Here is a 24,072-nt window from a genome sequence, read left to right on the forward strand (position 1 = left end):
ATCTATGAGAAGGAAAACTGATCCTAAACCTCTGCTGCCAGGGGTGCCATCTTGAATAAAATATTGGGGAGGTCCAGGTAAGCACCACCACACTAATCACAAGACACAATGCATGCACACCATGTGAATGAGGATGCCCATCAACTTGGGGAGGGGCCCTCCAATATTTTATTGGGGGGGGCAAAGGAAACTCAGCCCTTAGGAGTTAGCTCCTATGTCTGTTGCCTTGTGGGACATCTTTGGGAGAAGAAACGGCCAAGGAGAAAACCCTACACCAGGCATAGACAACCTCGGCCCTCCAGATGTTTTAGGACTACAATTCCCATCATCCCTGACCATTGGTCCTGTTAGCTAGGGATCAACTAGGGATAATGGGAGTTGTAGTCCCAAAACATCTGGAGGGCCGAGTTTGCCTATGCCTGCCCTACACAAATGTGGAGTGGAGTCCCTAAGATGGTTGGATGGCGCCTTGCATGCCTCCTCCTAGCAGCTCCTGCAGCCAAGCTGGTGCCAAATCTATTGCTCTGCTTTTTTGGGGGCTGCATCAACGAGGCCGAGAGGGGCTCTTGTCTGGGCATCCCAGCACCACCATACACATTGCCCAAGCTTGCACCTCAGGGAGGTCACTTTGGTGCTGGGAATGTAGCCATTTGGCTTCACCCCGGATATACTTAGCTAACTGACCCATCACGTTGGTTCTGCCCCACCTAACAAAAATCCTGGTGAGATGTACCTGGGGTTGGACTAGATGACCCTTGCGGTCCCTTCCAACTCTACGATTCTTCGCTATTAACATTCAGAAGGTTTTTTTTTAAAAAAAAACAAACATACCCAGGCATTTGATGGCTGAAATATGCCATTACTGGCAACCATGAAATGGCTGTGAGAACATTTGCTTGTTTAAATTTTAAAAAGGGGGAAAATCATACTGAATTATTATTATTAAAGTTTTACCTCGTTTACAAAAGCACGTGCATTGTCTCCTTCAGGTTGTGTTTTTTTACAAATCAGTTACATGTGTCTTGAGACATTGGTGTTATATGCAGTACGGGTGGGGGGTGGGAAGAAAAAAGGGGGACGGGAGAGAGGGGGTGGGGTGGTAAAGCTTACATCATTTTCCTTAGTGTATTTGTGGGGTTTCTCTGTCAGCGTCACTTGGGTAGATTCTCTTTCTAATCACTTGTCAACATTTCCTTGGTGGTTGACACATTTGCAACACATATGGGCCTACAAGTAAACTTGGCAAAATCTGAGGCTATGTGCTTCAACACCCCATATCCAAAAATAGGCTTCCTCAACCTTGGCCCTCCAGATGTTTTTTGGCCTACAACTCCCATGATCCCTAGCTAGCAGGACCAGTGGCCAGGGATGATGGTGTTATGAAAAATGTACCCCAAAATGCGTTGCCTTTTAAGAAGGGCAGACGCGGGTCGGAAGCTCCAAAATTTGCACTAAGTTCAGCTCCGCCGGGAAAATGACAGAGACCACACGATGCTGTCAGGAAAAACAAACTGATCCCTTTATTGCAGAATGCAAAGCTACAGCTGTAGGGTCCCTGCCTCTGGAAAGAAGGAAGGACCCCCGGGAAATGGTAAGGACCCCCTATATACCCTCCTGTTCCTGCATGGAAATCTCTGGACTGCGAGGGAGGGGGAGACAAGGGCGGTGGGTGGGAGATCGGATTAGCTGGGTGCGGAGATGACTTTTCCTTTCAGATGGAGAGATGTCAATCTCTCTTCTCCTGTCGTTGATGGTACTCCCCTTTGTTTTGACAGGTGGGCAATCCTTCGAGATGGGCGCAGGAGTGGAGCGATTTCCTGACGATTTCCATGAGGTAATTTTGGCAGGTGTTTTCCTTGAGGCCGCGGAAAGATGGACTATGGCATGTTTAATTTGAATAAAGTTGTCAAGCTAATCTTTCTATTGTCCGTGTCTTCCTTCGTTGGGTATGGGACGGTGATGGGGAGGTTTCAGGGGGGCTTGGGGTCAGAGAAGGGTTGCACAGAAAATAAGTATGGAAAACATTTCTAATACATCCTGACGTATACAGTTCTAAAATATAAAACAGTGATTTTCTAATACAAAGAGATACTAACAAACCTATTTTCTAATACAGAGGAACACTAGTCTAATTAATCAAGAGTAATACTGAGGTTGTGGTTAGGTTCTTAGGCATATAGGGAGGGACGCCTTTCAAGGGATATGAGGGGTTTCTCACATTTAAGGCACATAAGGCCAGCAGACATATAATCACAAGAAGCAAGCATATAATCACGAGAAGGTAAAAGTTCATAGCAAGTTTGTATAAGGTTTGTATAAAATGGTAAGGCTGTATAAAAATGGGCTGTGTTACTTGGTGGAGTTTATGATAATTGTCTGTGATAATTGTCTAGGCGAGGGTTGCATATGCTTGTCCTTAGGCGAAGGGGAAATGCAGAGTTTAGCGAGGGTTGCATATGCTTGTCCTTAGGCGAAGGGGAAATGCAGAGTTTATGTTGGATTTTAGGAGGTGTTTGAATATGTTAATCCCTGCGGAGGGGGTGCGGGTCTCTGGAGGGAAGGAGAGCCAAGCTGTGGCGGCGAAATGGTGGTGCGAAGGACTCTGGGTAGCCGTAGCTGTCAAGCTGTGGTTACCCCTCTCTGTTCATTAATAATGGTGTCCTGCAACCCCCCCAATATGATTTTATAACAGTGTCCCCTCTCTGAGGCAATATTGTTGTGTAACAACCAATCATTGCCTCATATAATCGACAGTGACGTATTCTCCATTTCACTGTATGCAGCAGTATTCTAGCACTTATGGGAAAAACAAGTGGTCTATGCTTTACATTTACCAGAAGATCCACCAATATTGACTGGAAAGTGTAGTTTGTTTGTTTGTTTTTACCTTTTTGTGGGTTGTCAGGTGTCAAAGCTAGCTCTCCTCTGGTCTCACACCTCCATCATGGCACAGCAGCAACAATCCCTGGTGAATCCCCTTAGGGCTTTCATCTCGACCATGTCACCTGGCACTCACCATAGCTGCCACAGGTTTGGACATGTCATGAGAGAGATGCCTTTGCCTTGGGCTTTCTATGGGATTTTTTATTATAGGCTCTGGTCTTGCACTGTAGTAGGGAGTTGCTCAGTTACTCTTAAAGGGAGAAAGCTACTTGCACCTTGGATTCACTTGCCCAATTAGAACTGACCCAATTATAATTTATACAGCCCCATAAAAACCATTCTGAAAAGGGCACATGTCCAAATTGGTCAATTTAATTCTATAAGGAATCATTCCAGGTAAATCAAGGCATATACACCTTCTTGTATCTGCTGGTTTCATGAATCCTGAAACTGCTTCTTGGTAAAAAGAAGGCTGGCACACTACAAAGTGCCAGGTGAGATAAGGAAATGTGGTCATAAATTGATCTAAATCTCAACAATGGACTATGCAATCGCCTGATCTTTTAGAAAACATGAGTCCTCCATTGGGCGAGTCCTCCATTGGGCGTATAAGGAATAATACCACCATTGGGTGCATAAGGAATGTTACACTATACAATAACTAACTATACATAAAACATGAAAGCAATTACACACAAAAATGCCCCCCCCCTTTTGTGGAAATAACATATACTTGTCAGACATAGGTCAAGGTTTCTGCAGAATATCACGTAACATAAAACATGATTATATATCAGTTGCACAGTCTTGAGGGCACAGTCTAAAATAAAAAAAGAAATATCCTTGTAACTCATTCCCCCCCCTTGTCCGTCCCATTTGACACATTTCAGCATTCCTACATAATAACACATAATGCATAAAACCTTCACATTGTTAAGTCTACACCATTTGTATATCTTGAGGCAATTGGGTGAACTTGAGATAATTCTTGCTGCTTTTGCATGTATTTCCAACCTTGGGCACAAGGGCTTTTCTTGTCTGCCTTTGAGTCACTGGGAGGAAGTTAACAGCACTTCTAAACCTTGCTGAAACATTATAGCTAAGAGATAAAATGCCCTTCATAATTCAATTACTTAGTTTCTCAAGTCTTTTATGGGAATAAATTGTTGCGGCCACTGTGATGCATTGGCAGGTTGGTAAGGTGGTGAGGGGATGGTATTAGCATTTGATTTCCTGTAAAACATCCTTTTGAAAATAGGCCTGTAGGGGGTTGGGGCCTGAAGATATAATTAGTTAAATAATAATAATAATAAAGGGGAAAATATTCTATAAAGTTCTTCTTGGGAAGCTGCAAATAATATGTGATCATAGTTAAGCATTTTATTCATTTAAATATTATTATTATCATTCATATTTAATTACTGCTGTTATTGTCTACTCAGTCTGTTTAATTTACTTCACCTAGTTTGGCTGTGGAGGACAACAATTTTGTTAATTAGGACACAATTGATAAGTTATTAACATTTTCCATGTGTGGTTCTGAATTCTCTTGGAGGTTCGCGTATCCTGTTTGAAAGGGATTATTATTACTATTATTATTTACAGGAAAGAATGACTTAGATGCTACATTCGTATGTACAGGAAGAAAAAGTAGAAATAGAAAAAATGCATAAATAAAAACAAAATGATATTTAGATTTCCACTCAAACAACATTTTTTTTTTTTAAGAAGGACTTGACACAAAAATCTCAGATTAAAAAAAAATTATTATCAAATAATATGAAGACATTATAAAGACCATACAGGTTAATATTGGCATTCCACGTGATGGACTGATGGACATGCCCCAAAATATAACAAAACAAAACACTGACATATGAGGAACCAAAATAAATAAATAAATGCTAAAACACACAATTTCTAATAATGAGCATCTCAAATGAAAATAAAGAGTAGCAATCTAAAGTTGTACAAGTATGGTTAGATTAATTTCATAGACATAATGGAAAAACTGATTTAATAAATGGAAGCAGATTATTTGTAAGCTAAAGAGAAGCGTCAAAGCCAAAGAGAAATAATAAAAGAGGAAAAAGGAAATTACTGTTTGTATCACTTCACTCCCCCCCCCCTTTTTTTTTTGCGGTGGGAGAAAGGAAAAAATAAACACTTGTTACTGGAGTTTAGTCTTCTTAAAGGTTCACATATCCTTTAGAAATGTTCTTCCTGGGAAAGCTGTGAGAATAATTTTTGCATGTTAGGTTGGAACTTTGCAAGGGGGGAGGTTATGCAGGAGTTAATGCTTGGGGTGAAATGCAAATAGATAAGTATCTGAAGGTGCTTCCTGAATACCCATTGGAAAGGGGGAGCAGACCCTTGGTTTGCATAGTCTGGAGTTTTTTCTAAGCCCTTGACTAAAATCACAATCAGTATCCTGTTGAAAGGGGAAACAAACAACAACAAAAAGTACTCAAGCGATGAAAGTACTCAAGCGATGAACTCAAAGTGGGAGTGCTGAGATATTTACCTCTGGAAAGAATTTTGCATATTAGATTTGGAATGATGGTCCAACACTTGACCCTTTTGTTTTCTCAAGTGACCCCCTGGAGTCAAAGACACATAAGGAAATTTAAACAAATTTTCCCCTGCATGGCACAGGCCCTTCAGCATTTGGTTGCTGTTTTTGTTTTGTTTTGTTTTTAACCTCCTTTTTCTCTCTATTTTTCTCTTCAAGCTGGCATAGCCTCTGTGCATGTACAAAGTTCATGATTCAGAAATCCATTGTACCACTTGAAAGTGTTGCTGGTGTTGGCTAAATTACCATTTGAATAGAGGAAGGGAAGGGTGAATAGGTTAGATTTTACACAGAAACCCAACAATTTACACTTCCACCAAACCAGCAACAAAAAGTGGTCAAATTAAATTATTTTTGGTCAGTTTAAATCCATTTCTATAGCTTTTGTGTCCTGAGATATTTCTGACACCTCTTACTTCCTGTTCCTTGCTGCTTAGGAAGCAGGCTTATAAATCTTAAACTTTAAATATATAAAACTTCAACATCCAGACAACCCAATATTTTCACAGACAACCCAACCCAATACTTTCACAAGAAAGCTGCAATAAAAGTTTGGTCAAATTAAACTCCTTAATGAAGTCATGGCACTAATTAGCCATGTTTACTGTACTATATAAACATCTCATACCCCAGGCAAAATAAATCTTGATTTGCCCCCTTTATCTACAGGGTGATATGGCCAGAGCAGACTTAATGATATTCAACATTCTTACTCATCTCGGCCTCACCATCTTCCAGACTAATTCTTCTGGCCTTTATTTACAGGGATGGTCAAGGCTCATTCTGCTTGATTATGAATTTGTATGTGCTTGAACTGTTGGCTGGAGTTTTGCAGTTAAAAAATAGCCGACAATATGGTTGGGGGGGGGGGAAACACCAGACATTCATTTCCAATGTATGATATACCATCTCTACCTCTTTCTAAGTGGCACCTCAAACTCTTCATGCCAAACTTTAAAAATCTGTCTTTCCATCCTTCTCCACCAAAGAGTAAAGCTTGACTGAATTCAGGCCATTTCACTAAGCCACCAGAGTTTAAACTCACTTTTCAGTGCTTGAGTAATCTAGTCCACCCCTTCTGAAATATGGGGATCTCAACACTATCACCGCCCTTAGGATACACATACATTTGAGTACAGATGCCTGACTGGGAAGGAAACACGGGCTATGCCCTATCACGGAAGCACACGTGTGTACTAAGGGAAAAATAAGGAAGGGGAAGATTAAAAGTACCAACGTTATATAGAAGCCTTTAGCAAATCTTAAGATTGGATAAAGATTGGGAAATGTTCAAGACTTTCATATGTGCTTAAACTTTAAACCTTAATAGAGAAAGTGATAAAAACTTATATAATCACTCCATAAAAACAACAATGACACTCTTGTTCCAACTCTGAAAACCAATAATCTTTCCTTGCCAGAAAGCAGAGCTGGGCTGAATTTCAACCCATCACCACATCAGACACATTGCCTTTCACATAGCTCTAAAATGGAAGTTAGAAGGGACCCTGAGGTCATTTAGTCTAACCCTCTAAGATACAGGATTCACAAGATTTGAATGAAAATACCAACTTTATACAGAACCCTTTAGCAGATGAGTTTTTTTCCTTAAGAGACTGATATCAGGAGCCCGACAATAACCCTTCTGTCCAACACAATCAAAGTTAAAACTAGACTCAGATAGACAATTCCTGGCTATGGAAGCTCTACTTTTGACAAACAAATCACCTTTATAGGAATAGCTGTTCAATTTTCCTTTAGTCAATATTCCTCTAGTCACTTGGAGAAAGACTCCCCTTTGTAGCCTCTCTCAATAACAACATTTGCACACCTCATTCTCATATTTATCATGTTTAAGATTGATTGGTTCAACATTGTTTCTTTATACTAGAAATTTAAAACAAGTTGGCAGTTTTAACTATGCACACTTAAGAAGGCAGTCTATGGATGTTGTGGCCAATCTAAACACAACCCCACAACATTTCTAAACATTGAGTACATCTCTTATCCACTTATAGCTGGAGTTTATGAAGTGAATATTTTCAAGTTTCGAAATTTTTTCAAAGCATTGAGCAAGCATTTTCAAAGTTACAACTCTTTATTTTCCTTCATCCTGCCCCTCTTTTCTGTTGAAAAATGGGTAGGTACACACACACACACCTCTTTATACTTTTGGAGAGAGAGGAAAAAAAAAACCTTCTACAGCCTCTTTAAAACAAACCTTTACACACTACTTCCACTCTTTTTAATATTTGCCATGTTTTTGGGTTGATCAAGCCCTTACATAAAAATTATTTAAGCAAGCTTGCATTTTGTTTTGGTTTTTTTTCTTCTTGTTTTAGACCCTGAAACATTTCTTAAATACAATTGGAGGCGTTTATCAGAGTTCAGACGGGAAGTAAGCTCTCCTTGGGCTTATTTCTCCCCTGAAGCCTGCAGAGTTGTCTCTTTGGACAGGGGTGCACCCATTTTTTTTTTGCCCTGGTCAGTCTCCGAAGGGGCACTTGCGCAAGTTCTAGCCCTGGGCGGTCTCCGACGGGGCCTTGGGGTCTCTCGGGGTTCGCGGGACTCCTGGGGAACCTGGGGCACGTCTAAGGAAAGTGGACTGACTCCGATAGGAAAGTGGACCGACTCCGATAGGAAAGTGGGTTTGGGAAGGTTTGCTAAAGGGCTCTCTAAGGGAAAATGGGGTTTGGAAAGTCTCCTTAGGAAAACGTTCTAGGAAAGTGGACACACTCCGAGGAGGACTCCTTATTCCCACCCACAATTTAATAGTGCCACAGCAATCTCCCTGCCTCTTGCTCTCTAGACTCAGGTCCTACTGAACGCTTGCCTACGCAATGCCAGATCGGACCTGAGGAAATGCAAAGTAGGAAGAGGGAACGGGCGCACTTGCAATCTCTGGTCATGGGTCATACCTAACAAAAGGTCGCCATGGCAGAGGGGCGTCTTCACCCGGGATAGCTAAGCGAGAGAAGGGAGAGTTGCCAAGGCTCGCTATCTGGGCAAAACTCCGACGGACAACAAGCCTTGGGGAGGAAAAGGGCAGCCGCAAAACCTTCCAGCCTGGGCAGACTCCGACGGGCTTTGGGTTTTTTGGCTATGAAAAATAGGAAAGAGTTTGATTGCTGTGACAATTCCCACCCCGAAAAGCCAATTTCCCTATTGATACTCACGTCGCAGCGCGCTGCCTTCTTTTCCTGAAGCTTGGTCACCTCGCAACAATCAGGAGAAGAAAAATCTTGTAAAATCAACCCCCACGGCCGTCTGGATCCTGTTTGTTTTCCCTGTGTGGTCCCGCTAAGGATCCCAGTTAGGCCAGAACTCCAGGGACAGTCGGGGAAGGGGATCCCCCCTGCAAATGGCTGGGTGCGCTTGGGCTCCCCAACCACGGCGCCCCAAGAGTACGGCTAAACGGAGTCTCCTGCCCTGGCTCGCCATATTGTTATGAAAAATGTACCCCAAAATGCGTTGCCTTTTAAGAAGGGCAGACGCGGGTCGGAAGCTCCAAAATTTGCACTAAGTTCAGCTCCGCCGGGAAAATGACAGAGACCACACGATGCTGTCAGGAAAAACAAACTGATCCCTTTATTGCAGAATGCAAAGCTACAGCTGTAGGGTCCCTGCCTCTGGAAAGAAGGAAGGACCCCCGGGAAATGGTAAGGACCCCCTATATACCCTCCTGTTCCTGCATGGAAATCTCTGGACTGCGAGGGAGGGGGAGACAAGGGCGGTGGGTGGGAGATCGGATTAGCTGGGTGCGGAGATGACTTTTCCTTTCAGATGGAGAGATGTCAATCTCTCTTCTCCTGTCGTTGATGGTACTCCCCTTTGTTTTGACAGGTGGGCAATCCTTCGAGATGGGCGCAGGAGTGGAGCGATTTCCTGACGATTTCCATGAGGTAATTTTGGCAGGTGTTTTCCTTGAGGCCGCGGAAAGATGGACTATGGCATGTTTAATTTGAATAAAGTTGTCAAGCTAATCTTTCTATTGTCCGTGTCTTCCTTCGTTGGGTATGGGACGGTGATGGGGAGGTTTCAGGGGGGCTTGGGGTCAGAGAAGGGTTGCACAGAAAATAAGTATGGAAAACATTTCTAATACATCCTGACGTATACAGTTCTAAAATATAAAACAGTGATTTTCTAATACAAAGAGATACTAACAAACCTATTTTCTAATACAGAGGAACACTAGTCTAATTAATCAAGAGTAATACTGAGGTTGTGGTTAGGTTCTTAGGCATATAGGGAGGGACGCCTTTCAAGGGATATGAGGGGTTTCTCACATTTAAGGCACATAAGGCCAGCAGACATATAATCACAAGAAGCAAGCATATAATCACGAGAAGGTAAAAGTTCATAGCAAGTTTGTATAAGGTTTGTATAAAATGGTAAGGCTGTATAAAAATGGGCTGTGTTACTTGGTGGAGTTTATGATAATTGTCTGTGATAATTGTCTAGGCGAGGGTTGCATATGCTTGTCCTTAGGCGAAGGGGAAATGCAGAGTTTAGCGAGGGTTGCATATGCTTGTCCTTAGGCGAAGGGGAAATGCAGAGTTTATGTTGGATTTTAGGAGGTGTTTGAATATGTTAATCCCTGCGGAGGGGGTGCGGGTCTCTGGAGGGAAGGAGAGCCAAGCTGTGGCGGCGAAATGGTGGTGCGAAGGACTCTGGGTAGCCGTAGCTGTCAAGCTGTGGTTACCCCTCTCTGTTCATTAATAATGGTGTCCTGCAACCCCCCCAATATGATTTTATAACAATGGGAATTGTAGTCTCAAAACATCTGGAGGGCCGAGGAAGCCTGTTCAAAAAGAATTCGCCAACCTCACCAAGATAAAACTCTGCCTCACCAAGTTCAGATACCTAGGGGTGCAAATAAACAAAAAATCTCAACAAACTATACCGTGCAAACCCCTATGGCGACAAATTAACAAAGACCTGGAAAGAGTGGAGCAAAGCTATCTCGGATAAAATAGCCGTGATCAAAATACCCCCCCCCCCACGTTAGCCTATCTATTCCAAATCCTCCCAATGCTGTTTTTATGCTTATGCTGTTGCTTTCCCGGGGCCTCTTTGCGGAGGAGGAGCGAGGCGGGGCTCCAAGGCAGCTTTCGCCTCTCCGGCTGCGCGTCCTCCTCCTCCTCCTCTCGCGCGGGTCCCGTAGGATTGCAGGGCGGAGGCGGAGCTTGCACGCGAGCTGGGTACATGTGTGCGTGCCCGCTGGCGCGCGCGCTCAGGTAAGCTCGGAGGGGGCGGCGCGAGAGGGAGAGCGCGCGCTGTTGGTGATGCTGGTGCTGGTGCGAGTCATGGCCGCCGCCAAGCAGGTAAAGAGGAGAGGCAGCGGGGAGGGGAACACTCACCCCCCGGGGGTTGGGGTGGGGGGTGAGCGGGCAAGGAGGGTCTCTGCTCGATAAAAGCGGGGAAAGTCCGGGAGGGGGGGCGTGTGCTGCGAGTGCTGGTTTAGCGCAGGCTCTGTTGCGCCTTTTTCAGGGGTGGACTCACAATGGAACCAGAAAAAAAGGAAAAATTGTTTGGGGGGGGGGAGCAAACAAGGCAACCGACCCCCTATTTTTATTTTTTCCACGTTGGGGAAAGCAGGAGCCCAAGACCGTTGGGTGGAGGACACTAGGGCCTGCCAATGTATTTCTCTCTCTCACTCTATCTTTATATATTATGTATACAGGTGAAACTCGGAAAATTAGAATATCGTCGAAAAGTGCATTTATTTCAGTAATGCAACTTTTTATTTTTTTGTTTTTCTTTTAATTTTTACAAATGCTTTCTTTTGGAAATTCCACAGTAATAAAACAAATTGTTACAATAATACAAAAATAAACAAAATTAAACATCGCTATTACATTTCATTAATTGCATTCCATTTATAATTGACCCGCCTAACGTCAAATAATTGCAATTACAAATAAAGGCTTGACATATCTTGCTTTGCATGTCATGCCTCTATCTCATATATTGGTTTCACCTTTTAAGTTGCATTACTGAAATAAATGCACTTTTCGACTATATTCTAATTTCCCAATATTTACCCATTATTACCACAGTGTTGCCAATTACATACAGATTCCAATTGATATCAAAATAATTATCATTTCCAAAATGTATGCAATTTAATCAAAGTGGTTTCCCGTGCTCCTTGATCCATGTTTTCCATCCAGTTCTTACAATTCATATTCTTTTAAATTAACATCTAATTGCATTTTAGTTGGTATATGAATCATTAAGAGAACAGTGGCTTTCTTAGTGATTGCTGTTTGTATTAATGCCTCACCTAACTTTCCATAGGATTTCAAATGAGGTGCTCTAATTATTTTCCTTTCCCCTGCGTACGTCAGTCTGAATATGTCCAGTTATGAAGTCCTTCATGATTGCCAATGGCTTTCTTGTTAGCCATGATAAGCCAGTTAGAGTCTTCATGTTCAGCGGCAGTTGCGCCTTGGAAATCTAGGTGCTGTGGGGGACAACACAGTGGGTGGCAAGCCTTTGCCTTCGGCCCCCTGCAAGTGAGCATCCTGTGGCCTCAGGGCTTGTGTTCACTTACTGTCTGGGAACCTTTGTCTAGTTCTAATAATTTCACACACACACACATACAACACAACCCTCCTGACACGCACAGTAGGTGGTGGTGTAGGTGCGCAGCATTAAGTGGATTTGTTGTAATAGTTTCCTAAATGTAGGCCTCCCCCTTCAAGTTGTGGTTTCTCACCTCAAAGAAGGATATAGTAAGATGGCTTGGGCAAAAGCATGGAGAAAATAAATTGTGTACCAGCCCTGAGTTTTGCTGCAAAGAAATCTGGCATATTTATTATTATTATTATTATTATTATTATTATTATTATTATTATCTGAAAACATAACATGCTCTCTTCTTTATTTCAGACAATTTGAAATTATCTCATAAATCTGGAGGAAGCGATGTAGGCAGCACCTGAGTTGGAAAGGAGCCCGCGGCTCACTGTCTTTTTATTACCTTGGAAAAGCTTTGTGTATTCATTCAATGCCTAACATTACAGACTCTCAGCTAGAGAGTGGTTCTGGAGAAAATGAACATGGACCTGGAAGAACAGCTTCAGAAGTGAATCTCCACGGTACTGTAAAACCGTTCTGTGCTGCTGGTGCCTCCGTTGCCTCTCTTGGATCTAGTGGGGACAGGCATTATCCATGGGGATGCCCCGTCACACATACCCGAGAAAAGTTTTACACTATCTGTTCAGACTATGCTTTCTTAAACCAGGTAACATCCGCTCGCAAAAGCCCAAGTGCTACAGTTAGTGCCTGCCTACAAGACAACACTGCCTTAAATGTTAGGAACAATTCGCCTGGTTTCACTGGCATTCGGACTGGTGCATCAGACACAGTTTACAATGAAGATACTCACTTGGAAAGTTTGTCCAATAGCCTTGGAAAGCTCCCATTGGCGTGGGAAATAGATAAGTCTGAATTCAGTGATACATCCCCGGAGCTGAAGAATCGAGCAGGTACAATTATTTTGATGGAACGTGTGGTGGTGGTGGTGTTTTTATCTTAATAAATGGACAGCAGCTCCTGAAAAATATACTTAGGTTGTAATATAAACTCCTGGCTGGCAGTGGTTGGAGTGCTGTAGTCCCAGCTGTATTCACAGCCCTGGTGCTCCCACTGGTGAGAATTGAAGATTCCCCTTCACTGCACCAGATTCCAGGCAGTGCTAAAAATTAGCCAGGCACCTTTTGTACCTGGCTATCGGCCCGCTTGCGACCAAGTGAAGATGCCTGGGCGCCAGGATAGCGCACCTGACACCTCCACCATCTGGAGGTGAATGCCTGGGCATCATTGGATCAGGACTGTTTTCACACCCTAATACCACATCCTGTGGAATTCCATTAGTTATATTTTGTCTGCATAATCGGAATGAATTTCAGGAACCAAAATGCTTTTCCTGAGCAGCCTGTCTTTCAAATCATGTTTTGCTTTCTGTGTATGTCTCTCTCCTGTACCCTAAAACCGTATCTCTTTTCCCTTGTCAAAATAGTCCAAATCTAATTATTGCACACAGTGTAAATTAAGCAAATGAAACCAAACTATATACACTTACACAGTCCATACTTCATATTTTGGGTTTAATTTGGAGATCAGCATGACCACATAGAAAAAAATCCCAATTGTACATTGCTTTTTTTCTTTTTGCATTCTCTCGGAAAACTGACTTTTAAATTTATATCCCTACCTGCCTTCCGAATAAGCTCATGTATAATGTTTTGTCTAATTGAAGAATAATTATTAAACTTATTTGACAGGCAACATAAAGAAGCAAGGAACCAAGAAGATGTCTGTAGAAAAGAAGAGTAAACAATACAGAGAATGTCCGCAACATTATGCTCTTGAAGAAATAAAACAACAGAAAGTGTTAGATCTCCGAAGATGGTAGTTTTCAAAAGATATTTTTTAAATTTTGAATGTATAAAGATAAATATTTTAAAAATCCATGTTGGGTGCAGCTCTGTTTATAGTGAGAGTATTCAAATCACAGGAGTGTCTTTTGTTTCCAGAAACATTAAACCAACATAACCCTCCTGGTCCCTTTCCAACCTTACATTTCTAGGAGTCTATAAGACTACTTTGTTGTGGCTCCATTACAAGCTCTGCACTCTCTCATAGACAGGTGTCTTACCTCCTCAAAGGAGCAGGAATAACAACAGCCCTGAGTGTTTTAAGTGTGAAATGCTGGCTGAGAATATTTCAAATTACTTTTTTGGATCTGGAGCATATGTGTTGACAGCAAAGGTTTTCCCACAACCTCTAAAATGAAGTTTCCATCAGTATTTCAGCATGATAGGTCTGTCTCCAGCAATAGTAAAAATAAAAATACAGCAATACAGCTGCCTTGAAATATTAAGTGGAATCTTGTTTGGGAATCTATATATCTGTTTCCTAAAGAAGTCTCTCTTTTGTCAAGCTTTATTGCTGTCCTATTACCGGTAGTTATTAAGCTCTAGTGAAGTAGTTCTAGGTACATCTCTGCATTACTTAAGATAACTATAAGGGCGTTTTCCAACTAAACAGTTCTGCTAGTGTGATCACCTCTGGCTCCCAGTAAATCCTCTACATATATTTTGGGGTTCCCCCATCCCTCCAGAGCAGATTTAGGGGTGTGCGGATAGAGGGAGGGGATTGTGTATGCTTGTGGAACTATTTAGGTCAGGTATCCCCAAACTGCGGCCCTCCAGATGTTTTGGCCTACAACTCCCATGATCCCTAGCTAAGAGGACCAGTGGTCAGGGATGATGGGTATTGTAGTCCAAAACATCTGGGGGGGGGCAAAGTTTGGGGATGCCTGATTTAGGTGGTTGCAACACATGGAGTGAGATAGCGCTAAGATAATGGTTTTCTCTTGAGAGGAGCCAGCTATTCAGTTGTGAAGCAAATTCTGTGACTGAATATATGTACCTATTAATTTGTCAGAAGTGAAATACATTGTTTTCCTTTACGTCTTGACATGGCTGCATAAACTTAAGCAATGTGTTCTTTTAAAGGTACTGTATAAGTCGCCCTCAATACAAGACTTCCTGTGGAATTTCCTCATTAGTCTCTTGCTGGAATTTCCTCTATAGCACAATGGGAGCTGGAAAGTAAGTCACTCGGTGGAGCTATTTAACTATTTTCATTTCGGGGTAAGTCCTACTGGATTTAGTGGGACTTACATCCTAGTCAGTGTTCTAAAGAAGTAGCCTAATCTTTGCTTTTTAAAGTGATAATTCCTTACATTCTCATCTTATTTTTTTAACCAGCTTACCTCCTATTACTCAAGAAGAGGCTTTGCATATATTGGGATTTCAACCTCCTTTCGAAGAAATTAGATTTGGGCCATTTACTGGAAATACAACATTAATGAGGTAAAGCGGTTCTTGCTATAGCTTGCGCTATTCTACAGGGTTATACGTGCAACTTTTTTAAAAAAAGTATCTTAAATGGCATTCAGTTATTATTAATCTATAGAACTTCGCTAGGGCTGCAATCTACTCACTTCCCTTGGTGTAAACGCCATTGAGTTCAGTGAGGCTTGCTTCCAAGGAGACCCGAATAGTGGATAAAGTCTTAATGGACAGATCGTGGTCCATAAATATGTACAAAGCTTTAAAAAGGTGCTGAAATGCACTAACATACTTTGTTGTGTTAATGATGCTTCTGGCATGTGACGGACCAGCCCTTAAGTTCAGCTGCCCTTAGGTTCAGAGGAGAAGGGCATGCGAAGCAACTCAGCCTGTAAGACCTGCTCTTACAGTGCAGTGAGGTGAAATAAAGCAGAAAGCACCGGGAAGGAGAGGCTGCAATCCTGTGCACACTTACTTGACAATTCAGATCCACTGATCTCAATGGGAATAAACGTGCGTAGAATCGTTTTGCTACATGTTTAATCGGGGCATGTTGTGAACATATAGCCATTTCATATGATAATCATAGCATTTAAAGGAGAAATAAAGTGGAGCAGAGGGAGTCATTTTCTGGGGCTATGATGGACCAGAGGTGTCGACTTTTAAGAGGACTATGTTTTTCCACTTTGTTCTCTTCAGGTGGTTCAGACAAATTAACGACCATTTCCATGTAAAAGGATGCTCATATTTTCTCTATAAACCCCAAGGGAAGTATAAGACGGCTGGGGAGACTGGTAAGTAACTAATTTTATTAAGGTGAGTTGTCAGACGGAGCAATATAAAATGACAGAAGGGAAAAGAACCAGAATATATAGCCACTGTTTATTAAAACATTTCTTAGCAGTTGCATTATTGGTTAAAACATTTCTGCATAACACCTACAATTAACTCAGTACAGAAATATTTTTATTTAAAAAAAGAATAATGCTATTTTGTAGCATGCATTCTTGAACTTTGCCAGAAAACTTCCTTGTGGAGTTGTCCTTGTGGCAGTGGATTGGACAGCATGCCAGTTGCAAATTAAATAGAGCAGGAAGGAGCATCAGCTGAATCTCCTTCTAGAATAATAACAATTATTTATATGCCACCTGCCCATCTGACCGGTAGTGCCCCATGCTGTTCATTACCCTGGGTAATGAGAAAGAGTGGCTTAAAAATGAAACGAAACGGCAGTTGAAATAAAACTTTAGATCACCTCAGCTGCTTCTGGAGGCAAAACAGAACCTTTCTGGCTGGGCACAAATTTAGTACAACCTTCCAAATGTTCTTGGATTCCAGCTCTAGCTGGCATGACCAAAGGTCAGGGATGATTGGAGTTGTAGTCCAAATTATGTGGAGACTGCCGTGTTAGGGGAGGCTGGTTTCATTTATTTATGTAATAAAATTTATACACCACTCAATTGCAAAAACAAAACCCAAAGAAATGTTGAAGCGGGTTTTTGTTTTTTAAAAAACGTATTTTGGTACAGTTGCATTGCCTTTTTTTGACTAGTACAATTCAATCTGTTTTAATAAACAGAGAGTATTTAGAAGCTATGGCTTTTGTAGTGCATGTTTTGCATGCCTCTGAAGCCCCTGTGTGTTTTGCCATTTACAGAGCACAAAATAAAGAATTCCACGTAGGGGTTAAATCTTCTATGACATTTCTTCTCATTGCAGACTAAATCCAAATTACCAGTGACTTTTATCTTGTTTTAATTTGTAGCTTTGGGGGCTTTGACCAAGCTAACAGAAGGACTGCGAGATGAATCTGCGGCCTACATTTATCATTGCCAAAATCATTATTTTTGCCCCATTGGATTTGAAGCCACCCCAATAAAACCTAGCAAGGCATACAAGTAAGACTTTGATGACCTACTGATGCGGTGGGCACTCTTTGAATAATACGTTGTTAAATCCAGGCTGCTCTATGTTTCTGTATGCTGAGTATATTAAAGCCTTTGGAGAATCAGAGAAGGTTGTCAGAAGTAGGTGATAGGAAGAACACACAACAGGATGCTTGCTATATGAGAGTCCTTGAGTAGCATCCAACATGCTTGCTTTGTGAGCGGAAGGAACTTATGTTCATGCAAAAGGTTCTCCTATTTGCATAATAACATCAGATGCTACCCAGTGACTTTTTGAATGAGTGAGTAGAATGAAACTTCTCATCCAGATGTTTATGGATGAAGGTTTTTGGAAATCTCTACCCTATGCAAAGCATCAAAATCAGCACTTGAACAGCTGCTGGTCACTCTGGAAAAAGCGAGCCTGACATTCATATTAATAGTGCACATATAAAGATACAGTGACACGTGATAAGTAAGTTCTAATGGAATAATGAAAGGGGTGCATAGGTAGGTAAAAGGTAAAGGACTCCTGGACGGTTAAGTCCAGTCAAAGGCGACCAGTTGCGGCGCTCATCTCGCTTTCAGGCTGAGGGAGCCGGCATTTGTCCACAGACAGTTTTCCGGGTCATGTGGCCAGCAGCATGACTAAACTGCTGCTGGCGCACGGAGGGCCATGATGAGTGCCAGAGCACACGGAAATGCTGTTTACCTTCCCGCTGCAGCGGTACCTATTTATCTACTTGCACTGGCGTGCTTTCAAACTGCTACGTTGGCAGGAGCTGGGACAGAGCAACAGGAGCACACCCCATCACGGGGATTCGAACCACTGACCTTCTGGTCAACAAGCCCAAGTGGCTCAGTGATTTAGACCACAGCGCCACCCGCACCCCTAAGGCGTGCATACCTACTTACAAAAAACGTTTATATACTTTAACGGCGTTGAAAACGTAACACAGCATGAAAATGGCTTGCTTTCAAGTTTTTCAAATATTTTCTAATTTGGACTGAAATCTTATATATATAAAAAAAGCCCAACAAAACGAAAACCACGCACATCTTTACGAAGAGCAGTAGTAAGTAGCATGAGCTGTGAACTGGGGAGATCTCAGTTTAGCCATCGACTGAACAACTGTATTCACATTTCATGGTAAGTCATGGCTAATGGTTTGCCATGAACGCTCAAGCTGCCGCCACTATGGGCTCCTTGCTAGGAAGGGGGAGCAACAAAACGTAAATGTTGGCTTGGTGTTGCATTCAAAAATAATTAAGAATTCTAGAGCAAATTTATTTCCGCTTCTGCAAGTTGTTACGTATGCCGAAATCAGTGCAGAGGTGATGCAGTGTAAATGTGGAGCCAGTACTTCAAGATTAATTGGTGCCTGTACTTTAATTAAGACTGGGGTACATAATAATGTTGATGTACGATGCAGAGTACTGCTTGCATGTGGTGCCCTTTGAATACAGGATATCTTGAGCTAGGGTACTGAGAAGAAAGGCTGCCTACGTCACTGAATGTCGTATCCCTATGATCTTTTCACATATTTCAGTCTGAAGCAATTTCTCTGAACCGCAGTCACAGAATACATTTAAAGTTGTTTTAGTCATCCTTAACAGAAATTGCATTGTTATGTAGAAGTAAAACAGCTAAGTGGTAATATTGAGACACACATGCTGACTGTTCAGAATGCCTTAGAAAGCTGAGCTCATTCAGTGGAACATGAGACTCTTAATCTCAGGGTCGTGGGTTTCAGCCCCATGTTGGACACAAAGGTTCCTGCGTTGCAGGGGGTTGGACTAGATGACCCTCGTGGTCCCTTCCAACTCTAAGCCTTTTCATGAGCTGTCTCTGTCTTACTTTGGTAAATGAGGGGATATGATTTTGTGTGCACTAGAGGGCGCCTGTTGCATCAGGATGTGGAACATTGGATACTCATTGGAGAGCCAAGCAGGAAACACCCAACTATTCACTGCAAAAAGTAAGTTAGCACACCCTAGTGGGATTAATCAGATATAGATTTAGGTTTTATAAACTTCACGTGCTTGCAGAGCTGCTGTTAATGGCAAATGCAAAAACTGGACAGGAGAGATGTTTCCAAGAGTATTTTGAATTTTCATTTACAACTTCTGTGAAGGCTTTTGCGGTACTGTGCTTCTTTACAAAATGTAGGTAGGTAGCTTGTATCTGATCGACATCCCGTTTCACATAGGTAGCTGGTCTATTACTAGGTATCTGATGTAGAACCCCAGGGGTGGGAATTTGTCGAAGAGAAGTACATTTTAAAACAGCAGTTCCAAAATAGGAAGTGGTAAGACTTTAGCTGAGAGCTTTCTCTGCAGAGGTACCCTGTTTCGTTGAGAAACTAATTTCTAAGAGAAACATCTCTTGTGAGTTCACAATTTTTCCTTGGCATTGAATATACTAAGAGTGGTGTCAAGACTGGAAGGAGAAGGTTGTGGTGTCTACAAAATACTACATCCCCTCCTCTCTCTCTCTCTCTCTCTCTCTCTCTCTCTCTCTCTCTCTCTCTCTCTCTCTCTCTGTGTGTGTGTGTGTGTGTGCAAAACAGACTTTGTCATCTTAAAAAAAAATACCAAGGAAAGTAAATACTTTTCCCCCACCTTACTGAATAATCAAAATAGTTTTTAAGTTTGTTTTGGTAACCAAAGAGGCAGAGGCCAAAGAGGAGCTGAGAAATTAGTGAGGGAAATACTTGGGTAATACAGAAGCACAGTGCAGGGATACAAAATACCCCGTATTCTCATGGGCTGTAGTCTTTTCTGAGTGGTGAATTTTGTGTGTGTTCATTTTTAAAAGGTACGTCAAGGAAATCAAAGTTTCTGTCACGTGCTGTGCAGGATGCTCCTAATTAAGACTGTATTGTGATCTGAACCCCAAAGGGTTTTAAAACCATAAAAACTGCTTGTGCAATTTTATTGCATGACATATTCTACACTGAATTTGTGATCTCTCTGCCACCCTCCCACCACACACACCCTGATTTATTTTTATTTTATTGCACAGGTGGGCAGATATTGTAACTGACTTGAACACACAAAATCCTGAGTATCTAGATATCAGGCACTTGGAAAGGGGCCTTCAGTATCGGAAGACAAAGAAGGTAAAATTGCTTTCTTTTGATAACAGGATTTTCTTGCTTCTTGAGCATTTATGCCTCATTAGGTTGGTTTGCCTTTAAGACTCTAGCTGTGAGGGATGATTGCTGTGTGACTAATGTAAAATTAAACACTGCGGAAGAAATGTGGAAAAATCAATGCCTGAGTGAAAAGGGAAGTGAGGAAATGGAAGGAGGTCAGGGAAATTAAGTAGTAGTGCATATACATCTAGTGTGACGTCCGCTCCTCATATGTGAACTATGAAAAGCTGGTGCAAATGAATGTCTAAAACAGGCACCCCCAAACTTCGGCCCTCCAGATGTTTTGGACTACAATTCCCATCATCCCTGACCACTGGTCCTGTTAGCTAGGGATCATGGGAGTTGTAGGCCAAAATATCTGGAGGGCCGTAGTTTGGGGATGCCTAGTCTAAAACCTGTTCTCTGCAAAAAGTAACTTTCTCAGTATATGCTGCCAAATAGAGATTGTTTGGCTAAGCATGGTAGCCCGTGGTATAGCTAAGCATGGTAACTCCGTGTTTTCTTTCACCGGCCCTCTGAGGAGCTTGTCCCAGTATTCCAGTACAACAAAAAATGTAAAAGACTTTTGATAGCCCCTCTTAAGCAATCTCTTACTGGTCTGTTTGCTCTTTCTAGGGAAAAGGCTGACTTTAAAGTATCTGCTGCAGACCTGCTCTTTCCACACAATAGTATATATTCTTGCTCACGACTCACTGCCCTGTAAAAAATTAGTCACATAGGAAGTAGCATGACTGCTGAAAAATGCATTGCTGAAATGTGTTTTCTTCACATGTTTTCACCAGCTTTTTGGATATTTGTTCACCAGCTTTTTAAATATTCTGTTGGGAGCCATCAAGAGTAGTTGGGGAAGCCCAGCCAGATGGATGGGGTATAAAGAATAAATTGTTATTATTTTTATAAGTGGAGCCAGTGCTGTGAGGGGTTGGCAGAGATGAAGAGTTGGCATCTTAGCTACGCAGGCTGGAAAACGTTTACGAGGAAAGTCTTAAAATGGTGGGTGAGGAAAGCATAAAATTGTAGGAAAGGAACTTAGTACCAAATCTAGAACTTGGTTTTCTGTTTCTTCTTGATTTCTCCTTGATTTTTAGGTAGGAGGAAATCTGCATTGCATCATTGCCCTCCAGAGGCTTAGCTGGCAAAGGTTTGGCCCCTGGAACTTCCCATTTGGAAATGCTAGACAAGATTTGCAGCCCCCGTCACAGACGCCAGGTATCGCCAAGTCTGAGAGTGAAGACAATATTTCTAAGAAGCAGCATGGGCGCCTGGGAAGATCTTTCAGTGCTAGCTTCCACCAGGAATCTGTCTGGAAGAAGTTGTCTCATCTTCATGAAAGGCGGAATAGCGGATTTCAGAGTTACACAGATTATGACGGGAATGACTAAAAAGAACTGCTTGTGCAACTGGTGTACTGTAAAGTATTCCTTAAGATAGGTTTAAAGTACATTATGCACATAGTAGAGGGAGGTTAGAAATTTCAGTACAACATGCAACCTTAGAAATGTTTGCTGCATTAAACCTGTGAATGTTGGGGATGCTGAAAAACCCTAGCTCAAATATAAGCACAGAATATTGTACAATCCAGTATAATCAGCAATTGACCTGCGTCTCTGACCATGAAATCAGAAGGGGGAAAATCAAGATCAAAGCCATTGCGGGGAGGGTGGGGGGCCTGGGGAATCTATTATTAGAAGAAATAGATAATACTCAGAAGCATGAGATTTGTTAACTTCCAAAATGATTTATTAAACACACATCGTATAATGGTTTTAAATGTATACTGTACCGGTATATTTAGTTCTGAAAAAGAAAATCACAAATGCAATAAGGACACCACAGTCCACTTCTAAATTTACCAAACACCAAATGTTAAATTTGTATCGTTATTGGGTGATCTCAGTTTGGTGACCGTTAGGACATCATTCTGTATGGATTACGTTCTTTGCGTTAATTGACGACTTTAGTTGGCAGTCACAGGCGATGAGCCTGTGAAAAATCCTGGAAAGAGGAGGTCATTGCTTGCTCCTTTTTGAGGAGGGGGTCAGAAAAAACTTTCACTGCCAGTTGTGCGCTCCTCCAACACCTTTTTGTGTGATCGCTTCACAATTTGATAGGCTGCTTGTAAACACATCTCTCTTCCTGCCCCCCCCCATCATAAATGGCTACGAAACTGAGCACCTGAGCTTGCAATATTGTGCTGTTCCTACCTTACCCTTTTTCTTGTGCTTTCTGGATCATTTTCACTCCACTCCTTTAATTGCTTTATTGTTAATATGGGAGGTGCTTTTAAGTGCCGAAATACACTAGCAGCCACAGTGATATACCTCTTTGGCCAGAACACTGTTTGTATCTTTTCAAATGATCATGTCAAGTAGCTTTATTTGGAAATATAATATTTTGTTCTCATTATAGAAAAAAACCCCAGTTTAATAAAAAATATCAGTGGGATCAAGGACCATCTTTGTTCTCGTTTTGTAATTTTGTAGGTTTGCAGCACTGGCAAACTTTAAAAAGACCTTTCTTTTTAATAAACATAATTTTCTAGTTTTGTCATTTGTTTATGTTATACGTTTGGTGCTCAAAGATCAATCGGTTGCTCACAAACTTGCTCCAAATGTATTTGATTCACAGAGGAAAATTTGTTGTTGTTGTTTAGTCATGTCCGACTCTTCGTGACCCCATGGACCAGAGCACGCCAGCCACTCCTGTCTTCCACTACCTCCCGCAGTTTGGTCAAACTCATGTTCGTGGCTTCGAGAACACTGTCCAACCATCTCATCCTCTGTCGTCCCCTTCTCCTAGTGCCCTCAATCTTTCCCAACATCAGGGTCTTTTCCAGGGAGTCTTCTCTTCTCATGAGGTGGCCAAAGTATTACATTACATTACATTACATTACATCAACTGTACACATTACATTACATTACATTACATTACATTACAGTTGTATGATTCTTTGAAATTTAGTCTCCATCAAACATGCCTCTTCTCTGCTCAGACAAGGAAATCCCCAAGATGCTTCTGGAGTATGACAGGAAAGCCATCCTGGCCAGGCCATGGCGCCATGGCTGGCTCCTGGTGTCCCTATTTCCCAGGGACCATCCTGAATTCATAAAAGCTGTGTCTGATTTGATCCCAGAACATCCCAGACAAGTGACCATATGACTTTTAGGAAACTTCTGACGGCAGCCACGTATGTTAGAAGTTTTTAAAGTGTTTAATGTTTATTTTTGTGTATGTTGGAAGTCAGCCAGATTGGCAAGTTAAACTAATGGAATACGCTGAAATGGCAAAACTGACAATGAAACTAAGAGGAAGAGACGACAACGAATTTAAGGAAGAATGGAATGTGCTTATTGCAAAAATACCGGTACAGAAGCAGTGTACACAGGTTAATACATTAGCAGGATTTTGGAATTCCTTATGATTTTGTTATGATTGGATAACAGGTAATTTAAATAAGATTTTAAACTGAGCAATGGACATTGATAAATAATGGAACCAAGGAAGGGACTAGAGAGAAGTCATTTTGTTTTGTTTTACCTTTTTTTAATAAAAAGGAAGCCAGCCAGACAGGCTGTGACAACCTGGTTGGATGTGCGGGATAAAATATTAACAACCCCCCCCCCCAACTATGATGAAATAGCACAATGTTGGAGGGCATGTGTGTAAAACACCAGGCAGCCACGTTCTATTCTTGTTTCCAAGAGGGA

General features: G+C 41.8%; 1 protein-coding gene across 2 annotated transcripts; it reads left to right on the forward strand.

Annotated features, from left to right (window-relative positions):
- The first annotated feature begins 10,648 nt into the window (after positions 1–10,648).
- BIVM (basic, immunoglobulin-like variable motif containing) lies at positions 10,649–22,910 on the forward strand. Of its 2 annotated transcripts, XM_035115272.2 has the most exons (10): positions 10,654–10,779; positions 12,350–12,948; positions 13,747–13,873; positions 14,983–15,078; positions 15,238–15,342; positions 16,021–16,115; positions 17,087–17,219; positions 19,103–19,186; positions 20,233–20,329; positions 21,454–22,910. In XM_035115272.2, exons 2-10 carry the CDS (start codon positions 12,468–12,470, stop codon positions 21,745–21,747), a joined length of 1,512 nt encoding a protein of 503 aa, XP_034971163.2. In that variant the 5' UTR covers positions 10,654–10,779; positions 12,350–12,467; the 3' UTR covers positions 21,748–22,910. The 2 variants fall into 2 exon arrangements, with proteins under 2 accessions (XP_060129351.1, XP_034971163.2); XM_060273368.1 differs by lacking the exon at positions 19,103–19,186 and having other exon boundaries at positions 10,649–10,779.
- The last annotated feature ends 1,162 nt before the right edge of the window (positions 22,911–24,072 follow it).

The sequence above is a fragment of the Zootoca vivipara genome, chromosome 4, assembly GCF_963506605.1.
Source record: "Zootoca vivipara chromosome 4, rZooViv1.1, whole genome shotgun sequence".
NCBI classification, from domain to species: domain Eukaryota; kingdom Metazoa; phylum Chordata; class Lepidosauria; order Squamata; family Lacertidae; genus Zootoca; species Zootoca vivipara.